General features: G+C 44.2%; 1 protein-coding gene across 1 annotated transcript in view; it reads left to right on the top strand.

The window, feature by feature from the left end:
* The first annotated feature begins 871 nt into the window (after positions 1 to 871).
* The window catches only part of SLC39A8 (solute carrier family 39 member 8), a 33,664-nt gene continuing 22,625 nt past the window's right edge, over positions 872 to 11,910 (top strand). The window contains exons 1-2 of the mRNA XM_077814390.1: positions 872 to 1,117; positions 10,493 to 10,661. Coding sequence (XP_077670516.1) covers positions 872 to 1,117; positions 10,493 to 10,661 — 415 coding nt within the window. The remainder of the gene's footprint in view (positions 1,118 to 10,492; positions 10,662 to 11,910) is intronic.

Raw genomic sequence — 11,910 nt, 5'->3', positions numbered from 1 at the left:
GCCAGGGGACAGCGCCCAGAGGAATTCTGCCGGGATACCTGAGCAGACAGCCACACGTTGCTAGGTAGTCTGTGGGGCGGCTATGGAAGGAACAGGAGTTGTTCTCTAACCCAGCTCACGTAGGCGGCTCTCTGGCTGGGGGAGACAAGAGGCCAAAGCTGTTGTGCTGCACCACAGGTCTTTCACCCCTGAGCCAGTGCCAGGGCCAGAGGAGGAACCCGTGCGGGGCGGTGGAATTGCAACACGTGCCCCTCCTGGAGCCTTTATCTGGGCAGAGGCAGGGCTGTAAAGGAGGCAGAGAGAGCCGGTGAGGGCGGTGTGGGAGGCGGGATGAGTGACTGTGGGGGGGGGGGCACACAGTGTGTGTGACAGAGGGAATGCAAGGCGGAGGGGAGTGGTGGGGGGGGGGGGGGGGCTGTGCGTGGGGAGCGAGTTTTTGAAGGCGGCTAAAAATATTCCTCCTCAGAGCGTTTTGGGGGGAAGCGGCTTCCAGGACGCCGCGCGCTCCGGCGGGGTTTGCAGCGGCGCCTCGCCCGGGTCTGGCTCCTTTGGGCGAGAGACACAGTCCGGGGGTGGGGGTGGGGGGTGCCCGCCGGGGCAGTGGCCGGGGGTGGGTGGGCAGGGGATGCTCCGCGCAGGCTGCCCCGGGCTGCGCGCTCGCTCCGCGCTGCCTCATCTCCCCGTCTCTTGTGCTCTCTTGTCAGGCGCGCTGAGGAGCTGCGGGGCTGCAGCATCTCGGGGGCCGAGTCGCGGCCGCAGCCGGCCCCTGCCCGCCTCCCGCCGGGGGCCGAGTCGCGGCGGAGGGGGCCGCCGCGAGGGTGTCGGCGAGCAGCTCTCCGCGCTCGCAGCCGGAGCGCCAGGCGGGGCCGAGATGCCCCGGGGGGCGGTGGCGGCCCTGGCGCTGGCAGCTGCCGCGGCCTTCAGCCCGCTGGCCGCCGGTGCGCGGGCCCCGCAGCAGGGCGGCCCCGTGGGGGGCTTCGTGGAGGACGTGCTGAGCCTGTTCGGGGAGAACCGCAGCCTCTCCGCCGCCCAGCTCGGCCACCTGCTGCAGACGCTGGGAGCTGCGGGGGAGCCGGGGGCAGCGCCGCCGGGACAGCACCACCTGCACCATAACGAGGTACTGCGCGCCCGCGGGACGTCTCCGCCTTGGCCACCCCCGGCACAGCCGGGCGGGAGCAAACCCTGCTGCTCCTGCTGCTGCTGCCCTCCGAGGCCAGCCTGGCCCCCGGCGCTGCGGAGAGCTCAGGTTTGCGAGGCACCGTGGTGACGGGGAGGCCGGAAACAGGCACCGTGAGAATTCACGCAGATGAGCTGTGGGGGGCTGACGGAGCCGCTGGCACCCGCCGCTGATTTCCCACCCATTTTATTTTCTGTGCGGGGACACACAGGCAGGTACATAACCTCAAACAGTCAGGTGGAAATAAAATAAACCACCAGCCAAATCTGGGTTCTGTCACCAGCATAACGATGCAGTTCTTCTGGTTAGGGGAATTCAAGGCAAGAAAGTTTTAACCGTGCGTGGCAGATGGTACAGATGTCTAGCTAAGTGCTGAAAGACAGGTGAGTAAGATACAGATATAAATACAGAGAAAGGTCGAAATACTGATGTAAGTGTCTAGATGGATTGCTTTGTGATCAACTAATAGAGAAGTATCCACAATGTGTACATGTTACATATCACAGGCGTGCATAAGATGCCATCCAAAAGGGTCCATTTAATTTGGAAAATGTTTTCTTTTTCTTTTTAATTTTTGTAGTAAGTTAATAAAAACAGACCCTTAAAATCAACCGGTATAGCTACATCTTGCAAACTAATTGCCACAAGTTCTTTCATAGTAGGTGACATTAAGTTTTATTTGTCTGAAGCCCATTGCAGCTGTATTTTCCCAGGCATTGTCTGGTTATATCCTCTGCCTGGGTGTGGGGGGTAGACAGTGCAACAGACCTTGGGTCTATTTGACATTTACTTCGTGCAGTGTACTTACAAAAAGTATTCATACGGTGGAACCAGATTAAAGTGAAACTGTTTATAGTGAAGGACTGAAACCTTGACTATTATCACTGAATTTCTGTATGTAAGTTGTGATATTCTGTATGTAGGATCAAATCCTGAGGTTTCTTACTCAGTCCTGAAGCAGGAAAGTTTCCTGGTAATAGCAGCGGTGCAACAGACAAGTCAATGGGTATTTTTAGGGTCAAATCCTACCAAGCTGAGTAAGCAGAACCTCAGGATTTGGCCTACAGTGAAGTTGTCATGTGAAAAAAAAATTACTTGATTTTAAAAGATCCACTGTGTAGAGATCCTTTTTCAGCATTCATATCTTTTCTTATTACAGGGTGGAACTTAACTGTTTGTTTACATCGAATAATAAATCTGTTAATATTCTGGCTTGATGCCATAGGGATATATGTGGTGATCTGTGGAAATAACTTTTTTTTTCCCCTCTAGGTCCAGCTATACACAACTCAGATCTTTTCCTCCTTAGACTCAGTATTGCCTTTAAAGTCACCTTAGTTTCAATTTTCTATAAACTTTCACGGTTAATATCTCAGAATAGTATGTTTAATTGAGGTGGTGAAGGGGTATCTCGGGGTTCTTGACAGTCCTCTTGTTATAAAAGTGCCACCAAGTTGAAGGTTGGGTTAGAATAACTTTACTGTCTCTGGAGTATAACCCCTCTCTGGATACAGTTGAGCCATCCCTGCCAGGGATGACTTATAAATAAACTTCCAAAGATCAGATCTTTTGCTTATTGTATGTACTTGACTGCGTTAAGTGTGTGTGTATAAAAATTTAAAAAGCACCAGGTGTATACTTCCTATATCTCCTCATAAAGGCTGCAGTTTATAAAGGGTACAGTTCTGCCATCCTTGTTCATGTTGAGTAGATGCTCACTCTGAAATTAGCCTAATTGAAATCAAGGTAGTACTCATCTTAAGAGGGATAGAATTGGGCCCAAGGTCTTCACTTCTCCCAACCTATTTCAAATGTCTCAAGTTGAACACTGTACCAGTATGCTCGGTATATTTTTAAAGGAAGAAAATGTAAATGTTTCCTGTTAAGTGCACTAAATATAAGTATGCAGTTTTGGTTATGGTTGTGAAAATATTTTTCTTTAAAAAAGAAAAAAGAAGGCCTGGATTCCCCAGTCCTCCAGCCTTTCCCTCTGCAGTCACATGGTACTGCGTACTGGGGAAAAATTTTGTGTTGTCCCTTTTTAAAATATACAAGTGCAGGAGTCTATCATAACTCACTTGAAGCCTAGCTGGAAAGACTTGTGTTGCTTCTACATTCTGTTTGGTGAAAGTCCATTTTAGTAAGAGGAAGCCATGTTGCATAAGTTGGGTTCTGTATTTGATTCAGAGGAGAAAATTCTGGACCTACTTCAGAGTGTATTTTTTTGTCTGAGCAGTTACCAGTATCTGTTCTTTGTATAATGGTTCTTCTAATCCAATAGACCTCTTCCCCTCCCCCCGAGTATATGTGCATTCAGTTGTCTCACACCAGTCTACAGAAGCCTGTTGTCAAGTGTCATCGCACATATATACAGCTCAGATATTTGTCCAAAGTGTGCTGATTGCATGTGTGACTGAAGAACCACTGGATGGCAACTGGCAGAGTATGTTAAGTATCCTCACACCTTCTTGTCAACTGTCTAAATGGACCATTTTGATTATCACTACAAAACTTTTTTTCCCCCTCTCCTGCTGATAATAGCTCATCTTTATTAATTAGCCTCTCACAGTTTGTATGGCAACTTCCACCTTCTCTGTATGTGTATATATATCTTCTTACTATATGTTCCATTCTAGGCATCCGATGAAGTGGGCTGTAGCCCACGAAAGCTTATGCTCTAATAAATTTGTTAGTCTCTAAGGTGCCACAAGTACTCCTGTTCTTTTCTGAATGTAACCTTGGCTGTATTTGTTCTGAGTCCCCTACATTCTGTCTTCAATCTCCCCAGCCCCCACAGACGGATTCCTGTTTTTCAGGCTCATCCATTTTAATTACCAGCCCTTCTTTATCTAAATCACCCTGCCTCTGTTTATAAACAAAATATTGACTCCCTGTCCTAGGGGCATAAGCTGGGAGCAGTGCCTCTCCTCTGAAGAACTCACATTCCACACTCAGGCTATGCTGCAGTTAAGAGCTTCATCTGGGGCTAGGATGTGTGCCGTGAGCAAACTTCTAGTATGAAACTCAGGGGGCAGGGGGAGAAGCCCCCCAACCCCCAAAGTGGTGCCCCTGGGGATGTTCAGTTATTAGGGCTTGGCTACACTTACATTTTATAGCGCTCTAACTTGCTGGCTCAGGGGTGTGAAAAATCACCCCCATGAGCGCAGCAAGTCAGATCGCTTTAAAGTGCTAGTGTAAACAGGCTCCCAGCACTGGGAGCTGTGCTCCCAGCACTCGGAGCTAATCCCCTCGTGGAGGTGGAGTACCAGGAGCGCTGGGAGAGCTCTCTCCCAGCGCTCGCATGCGATCCCACTCACACTTCAAAGCGCTGGTGCGGGAGTGCTCCCGCGACAGCGCTTTGCAGTTTCCAGTGTAGCCATGTCCTTAGTCTTCAGAGCTAACAGCCTATGGAAGTGAATGGGGGCAGCTCTCTCTAGAGCTCTTGTTTCAGCCTGTCTGACAGCAGATTCAGAAAGCCAACACTACATTAGGTTCACATATGAAATGTTCTCTTTGCAATCAAAAAGGCTAGAAGCTTAGGCCATTTTCCCCCTCAAAGGTGTCTCTTTGTGTTCGCAGAAAAACAGACACATTGCAGATCCAGGATTAGGTAAAACAGGAACATATTTATTCAAGTTTAATACACAGGTGTAGGCTTCCTGCTTACAGTACTTTATAGCGGCCCAGAAGTAACTGCTTTAATTTCAAAGAGGGTATGTGGGAAAGTCACGGAAGGGTCATCCTCTAAGAGAGACATATGCCCTAAAGAATACACACATAGAGACTTTAAAATTCACTTCAATGGAAAATTATTAACCTGCTCTCATTAATGTTGAACTGAGTTGAAAAGAAACATTTTTGATTTGGTTCAACAAACCTCAACAAAACACTTTGCTTCAGGAATGTCATTATGTTTCAACATTTTAAAAAGTTGATTTGGAACTTTTGTCTTGTGAAAAATGTCAATATACTGACTTTTTAATCCCTGTTTGGAATGGAAACAAAATTTCAAAATATCAGAATTTCCTGAAGAATGAAAATTTTGATTGTTAGCTCAGCTGTAACTTTCATTTCAGTCCTTGCTCTTGGCTGCTCAGTTTGAAAGAACTTGATTTTCAGAGGTGCTGGGTGTGCACATCAGCTACATTAGTTGGAGTTGTGGGTGCTCAGTACCTCTGAAAATTAGGCCAAAGGATTTTCAGTACTCGGCAACTAAGACACCCATAATCAGTAGACACTTTAAAAAAAGTTGGCCTTAATTTTTAAACACAAGAAATGGTAAATTACGCAGAAGCCTCTGGGGCTGCCAGAGGAGTGCTGGAATAGTATTCCACCCCATTCTGACGCACTTTGAGATTTTATAAAATCATATGGCAGGCTACCCAGAATAGTGTGTAGCATGGCTTGGTTATCATGTACCACTCTGGGACAAATCCTGTCATTGCTAGCATAGGTTCAGCAATAGTATAGACAGATAGCAGAGAGGTAGCCATGTTAGTCTGTATCCACAAAAACAATGAGGAGTCCAGTTACACCTTAACAGATTTATTTGGGCATAAGCTTTCGTGGGTAAAAATCCCCACTTCTTCAGATGCATGGAGTGAAAATTACAGGTACAGGCATAAATATACTGGCACATGAAGAGAAGGGAGTTACCTTACAAGTGGAGAACCAGTGTTGACAAGGCCAATTCAATCAGAGGTCAGACAGCCCCCCATCCTGAAGCAAATACTCACCAGCAACTAAACACCACACCACAGAAACACTAACCCAGGAACCAATCCCTGTAACAAACCTCGTAGCCTACTCTGTCCCCATATCTATTCTAGCGACACCATCAGAGGACCCAAACCATCAGGGCCTGCACATCTACTTCACCTGCACATCTACTAATGTGATATATACCATCATGTGCCAGCAATGCCCATCTGCCATGTACATTGGCCAAACTGGACAGTCTCTACGTAAAAGAATAAATGGACACAAATCAGACATCAGGAATGGTAACATACAAAAGCCAAGAGAACACTTCAGTCTCCCTGGACACTCAATAACAGCTTTAAAAGTAGCCATTCTTCAACAAAAAAAATTCAAAAGCAGACTTCAAAGAGAAACTGCAGAGCTACAGTTCATTTGCAAACTTAACACCATCAATTTGGGATTGATTAGGGACTGGGAGTTGCTGGCTCACTACAGAAGCAATTTTCCTTCTCTTGGTATTGACACCTCATCATCAATTATTGAGAGTGGACTACATCCACCCTGACTGAATTGGCCTTGTCAGCACTGGCCCTCCACTTGTAAGGTAACTCCCTTCTCTTCATGTGCCAGTATATTTATGCCTGTATCTGTAACTTTCATTCCATGCATCTGAAGAAGTGGGGATTTTTACCCACAAAAGCTTATGCCCAAATAAATCTGTTAGTATAGACAGAGTCCTCAGTAACATGCTTCTAATCGGGTACAGGCTTTTTCAGAAAGTCCAGTTCAATAGATATGGAAATATTGCCTCTTGTCTAAATCTCTTAAATGCAGACATACAAAAAGTGATGTCCAAAGAATATATAACTGAAGCATAATGAAAAGCTATATATTACTGATAAGTACATTTGTAGTGTAGTTTAGAATTCAGGTATGAAACATGTATAAGGTCTAGCTTAATCTTAAAAAGAAACCTTCACATAATTATTTGAACCCGAATATGAAGAAAAGAAAAGTTTTGATTAGTAGGTGTAAATGTTTGTTGACAGATACCTCCATCCCGACTTACAATTTCTTTAAATGGTATTCTTTTGATCCCATCTTCAAGACTTGGGCGTTACATTGTCGTTATTTTCAATAGTGGAGAGAGATCTTCAGTCCATTGATAAGGCTACAACATCTTTTTAATGACTTATGGAATGTCACTAGGGCTAAGACATTTGCTCAGCAAGAAGGATTTGGAATCCTTGATAAATTCTTTCATGTTTTCAAAATTATTGCATTTTATTTATGATGTTCCTGCTTGAATTATTTCTAATTACAATAGAACCTCAGAGTTACGAACACCTCAGGAATGGAGGTTGTTTGTAATTCTGAAATGTTTGTAACTCTGAACAAAATGTTATGGTTGTTCTTTCAAAAGTTTACAAGTGAACATTGACTTATGCAGAAGAAAAATGCTTTATTTTTTTAAGAGTTTACATTTAACACAGTACAGTATTTGCTTTTTTTTCCGTTTTGTCTCTGCTGCTGCCTGATTGTGTACTTCTGGTTCCAAATGAGGTGTGTGGTCGACTGGTCAGTTCGTAACTCTGATGTTCATAATTCTGAGGTTCTACTGTAATAAATAATACTACTATTTTGCACTTATATGGCATTATTTCATTCTGTAGTTGTTGTGGTTTGAGCAGAGAATTAAACAAAATTATCTGACAGGAGTAGGGGAATGGTCCTTAATTTATATTTCCTAAAATGCCCCTAAGCTCCCAACACTGAGACATTCTAGGTTGACTATTATGCAGTGTCTTGTATAGAAAGAACACTTGACTTCACCTGTTGTCTCAGGACTCGTCGTTGGTATGTGAAAACTTTTTGTTTCATCTGTATACTCAAGTGAAGAACTCCTTCAGGTATTGGTCATGATAGAAAAATGTGTGAATAAAAAGAAATTATAAATTATTTGTGTACTGTCAAACAATTCATTACACATCTGTGCAACTTAAATCAAGATTTCTGTCTATTAGCTGTACGTTGAAAAGAATTCCTGGCTTGACATACTAAAGTAAAATATATGCTTACTAGCACAGGAGCTACTGGCTTGTCCTAAGCTAAGAGGCTAAAGAGGTACTTGTCTTAATGGAATTTTTTTTTTAAAGTAAATGTATTCTGATTTGTTCTGTAACAGTCAATGATATGAAATGGATAAAAACCATTAGATACAACATACTGTAGGACCACTTAGGACAGTCTAATTCAAGTTTATTGAGACCAATAAACTGCTCAGGAAGGACAGGCAGGGCAGAAAAGGTGGGGGAGTTGCATTGTATGTAAGGGAGCAGTATGACTGCTCAGAGCTCAAGTATGAAACTGCAGAAAAACCTGAGAGTCTCTGGATTAAGTTTAGAAGTGTGAGCAACAAGGGTGACGTCGTGGTGCGAGTCTGCTATAGACCACCAGACCAGGAGGTTGAGGTGGACGAGGCTTTCTTCCGGCAACTCACGGAAGTTACTAGATCGCAGGCCCTGGTTCTCATGGGAGACTTCAATCACCCTGATATCTTCTGGGAGAGCAATACAGCGGTGCACAGGCAATCCAGGAAGTTTTTGGAAAGTGTAGGGGACAATTTCCTGATGCAAGTGCTGGAGGAACCAACTAGGGGCAGAGCTCTTCTTGACCTGCTGCTCACAAACTGGGAAGAATTAGTAGGGGAAGCAAAAGTGGATGGGAACCTGGGAGGCAGTGACCATGAGATGGTCGAGTTCAGGATCCTGACACAGGGAAGAAAGGACAGCAGCGGAATACGGACCCTGGACTTCAGAAAAGCAGACTTTGACTCCCTCAGGGAACTGATGGGCAGGATTCCCTGGGAGAATAACATGAGGGGGAAAGGAGTCCAGGAGAGCTGGCTGTATTTTAAAGAATCCTTATTGAGGTTACAGGGACAAACCATCCCGATGTGTAGAAAGAATAGTAAATATGGCAGGCGACCAGCTTGGCTTCACAGTGAAATCCTTGCAAAGCTTAAACACAAAAAAGAAGCTTACAAGAAGTGGAAGATTGGACAAATGACCAGGGAAGAGTATAAAAATATTGCTCGGGCATGCAGGAGTGAAATCAGGAAGGCCAAATCACACCTGTAGTTGCAGCTAGCAAGAGATGTTAAGAGTAATAAGAAAGGTTTCTTCAGGTATGTTAGCAACAAGAAGAAAGTCAAGGGAAGTGTGGGCCCCTTACTGAATGAGGGAGGCAACCTAGTGACAGAGGATGTGGAAAAAGCTAATGTACTCAATGCTTTTTTTGCCTCTGTCTTCACGAACAAGGTCAGCTCCCAGACTACTGCACTGGGCAGCACAGCATGGGGAGGAGGTGACCAGCCCTGTGTGAAGAAAGAAGTGGTTCGGGACTATTTAGAAAAGCTGGACGAGCACAAGTCCATGGGGCCGGATGCGCTGCATCCGAGAGTGCTAAAGGAGTTGGCGGATGTGATCGCAGAGCCATTGGCCATTATCTCTGAAAACTCATGGCGATTGGGGGAAGTCCTGGATGACTGGAAAAAGGCTAATGTAGTGCCCATCTTTAAAAAAGGGAAGAAGGATGATCCTGGGAACTACAGGCCAGTCAGCCACACCTCAGTCCCTGGAAAAATCATGGAGCAGGTCCTCAAGGAATCAATTCTGAAGCACTTAGAGGAGAGGAAAGTGATCAGGAACAGTCAGCCTGGATTCACCAAGGGCAAGTCATGCCTGACTAATCTAATTGCCTTCTACGATGAGATAACTGGCTCTGTGGATGAGGGGATAGCAGTGGACGTGTTATTCCTTGACTTTAGCAAAGCTTTTGACATGGTCTCCCACAGTATTCTTGCCAGCAAGTTAAAGAAGTATGGGCTGGATGAATGGACTATAAGTTGGATAGAAAGTTGGCTAGATTGTCAGGCTCAGTGTTACCTAGGGAGGTGGTGGAATCTCCTTCCTTAGAAGTTTTTAAGGTCCGGCTTGACAAAGCCCTGGCTGGGATGATTTAGTTGGGGACTGGTCCTGCTTTGAGCAGGGGGTTGGACTAGATGACCTCCTGAGGTCCCTTCCAACCCTGATAGTCTATGATTCTATGATTCAATAAAACAGCATGTGGTTGAAATATTTATTTACGTGAATAACAGTTGCTGCAGTAACTATCATTTGTTGATATTTTGTCATTGAGATTTTAATGGTATCCTAAATATTTTTAGATTTAATTATTTAGTTGTTAGACTAGTTTTATATACTGTGAGCCAGTGTTTTCAATGTTATTTTAAGCTATGAGCTAACTGGTCATAAATACACAGAAGTCAAGATTTTCAAAAGCACCTAAGTTAATTAGAAACAAGTTCCATTGATTTATAATGTGAATTATGTTCCCAAATCACTTCGGTGACTTGGCCAATGAATTCTGTGAGGGATTTTCAATCATGGTGTTTTCATGCACAAATTCGGAATGTGCAAAGTATGCTACTTGGAAAATCCTGCCCTGTATTTTCACTGCATAACACTAGTGTTTTTAGTGTAGCAGTTATTTCTCTCATCTGTCACCCCTTAATTTCATGTCAGTTTAATAATCTTTATTTTTTTTTTTCAGTGCATGTCTGCTGAGGACATCTTTTCACTTCATGGATTGCCGAAGAACAGCCAGATAACAAATTCCAGCTTCTCCGCAATATGTCCAGCTGTCTTACAACAGCTGATTTTTCACCCTTGTGATAATTCGTCAAAGCACAAGAACAAATCTAAACCGTCTTCTTCAGAAGGTAGATAATATCCTTTCATTCATAATGGAACAGGAGTAGGACTTGCTGAGATGAATTGTGTCCATTTGTTTCCACTTAATTTATGGATACATTCAGAGGAGGATTTGCAAGAAATCCTCCCGTAGGCAGTTATGAAATAAACTGCACATAGAGGGAAGTTTCTTTCTAATCATCTCTGTTAGAGGGTGGCTTATGCACGGAAGCATAAGAGCCATTTCACTTATAATTACTCTCTGAAACAGAAGATGGCCTTGGTGATTGCAGGGAGAAATTGTACTTTACAGGGGTGAATATTAATGTGTTGCATTTTAGATGGGCAGCTACCATTAAGATTTACAGGAGTCGTAAATTTGAATTGTCATTTACAGATACCGGTCAGGGAAACAAAGTTATTCTGGGGGAGTCAGTGGGTATCCTGCCCAGGGAAATTTTCCATGTCTTTCCCATTCCTGCTTTTGTTCCTTCTTCCATGCTTCCCACTGTGCCTGGAACGTCTCCTCAAACCTGTTCTTAAATCCCTCTTTTTCTGATTCTGAAATGAATAATTATAATACATTGAAATGCAAGGGGGAAGGAAAATAAGTGCAAAACCAACTGTCGTAAGGGAATCAAGTGTGGCCCCTGATCCTGACATAGCAAAATCAATGTGATTTTTTCCGGAATACTTAAGGGCCTCTCTTTAAAAAGGGCTGAGCACCTGCAATTCTACATCAGTGAGCAGGAGCTCTTGGTGCTCAGTAGTTTTGAAAAGCAGGCTCTCAGTGTCTGCAGAATTGAAGCCGAGATGTGTAAATGTCTTACTGAGTAAGGGTGTGATCTTCGTGTTATCCTTATCTTTCCTCTTCCCTTCCTCCTCCTTTTGTGTCTGTTGATAACCCTCATTGTTGAATTCAGACTGTAAGGTCTTCAGGGTGAGAGCCTATTTCCTGTTTTGTGAGGTACCTAGCACACTTTTAATCTCTTAAAAATAACAAACAACAGTAATAGAGAGAGAAGCCAGCACGTTTTCACAGTAGTTTCTGTGGCAGCTCCTATGTTGCACTTCTATAGCCAATGAGGGGATTTGAAGACAGTTTGGGGGCAACATAGATGTGTGTGGGGGGGAAGAAAATTCCATCTTCTCTTAAGCAACCAATGAACTTACAACTAGTCCTAGGCATTACCATGGTGTTCGTGCAAAAGAATGTGTAGTGTTGTGCAGTAATTTGTTGTTCTTGTAGGCTTTTGTGCTGTGCTGAACGCTAATATC

Source organism: Eretmochelys imbricata, chromosome 4, assembly GCF_965152235.1.
Source record: "Eretmochelys imbricata isolate rEreImb1 chromosome 4, rEreImb1.hap1, whole genome shotgun sequence".
Taxonomy (NCBI): Eukaryota; Metazoa; Chordata; order Testudines; family Cheloniidae; genus Eretmochelys; species Eretmochelys imbricata.
Note: the sequence above shows the minus strand (reverse complement) of the source record. Positions and strands in the feature narration are given on the sequence as shown.